Source organism: Eimeria tenella, genomic scaffold (genome assembly GCF_000499545.2).
Source record: "Eimeria tenella Houghton genomic scaffold, Eth_scaff1858, whole genome shotgun sequence".
Taxonomy (NCBI): domain Eukaryota; phylum Apicomplexa; class Conoidasida; order Eucoccidiorida; family Eimeriidae; genus Eimeria; species Eimeria tenella.
In genome coordinates this window covers 943-1,379 of record NW_013541695.1, presented here as the reverse complement: position 1 = coordinate 1,379, position 437 = coordinate 943, and the positions used below count along the sequence as shown (strand labels likewise).

General features: G+C 65.7%; 1 protein-coding gene across 1 annotated transcript in view; it reads right to left on the bottom strand.

The window, feature by feature from the left end:
• Nucleotides 1–435, bottom strand: part of ETH_00039070 (uncharacterized protein) — a gene marked incomplete at both ends in the record, with an annotated part of 501 nt that extends 66 nt beyond the window's left edge. The window contains 2 exons of the mRNA XM_013373970.1: nucleotides 3–184; nucleotides 300–435. Coding sequence (XP_013229424.1) covers nucleotides 3–184; nucleotides 300–435 — 318 coding nt within the window. The remainder of the gene's footprint in view (nucleotides 1–2; nucleotides 185–299) is intronic.
• Nucleotides 436–437: the final 2 nt, after the last annotated feature.

The window sequence follows — 437 nt, the reverse complement described above, 5'->3', positions numbered from 1 at the left end:
TGCAGCTGCTGCTGCTGCTGCTGCTCAGGGGCCCCCCAGTGCTGCTGCTGCTGCTGCTGCCCGGGGGCCCCGTCTGCTGCCGCGCACTTCAGGTGACAAGAGAGAGAGGGAGGAGGCAGTGGATCCTTTGCTGCTGCTGCTGCAGCAGCAGCAGCAGCACCCCGCTGCGCACCTGCTCCAGCCCCTGCAGCAGCAGCACAAGCAGCAGCAGCAGCAGCAGCAGCAGCAGGCGTGCGGTGTCTACGCAGCTATGTCCCCGCAGCAGCCCCGCACGCCCCTGCAGGGCCCTGTAGATACACCTGGGGACCCGCTGCTGCAGCAGCAACTTGCTGCTGCTTCTCTTTCTAATTCTGGGGGCCCCTGTGGGGCCCCCCTGACCTCCTTGTTGACTTTGGATTCGAAAGCAGCAACTCCGTTGCTGCAGCACGACCGCATGC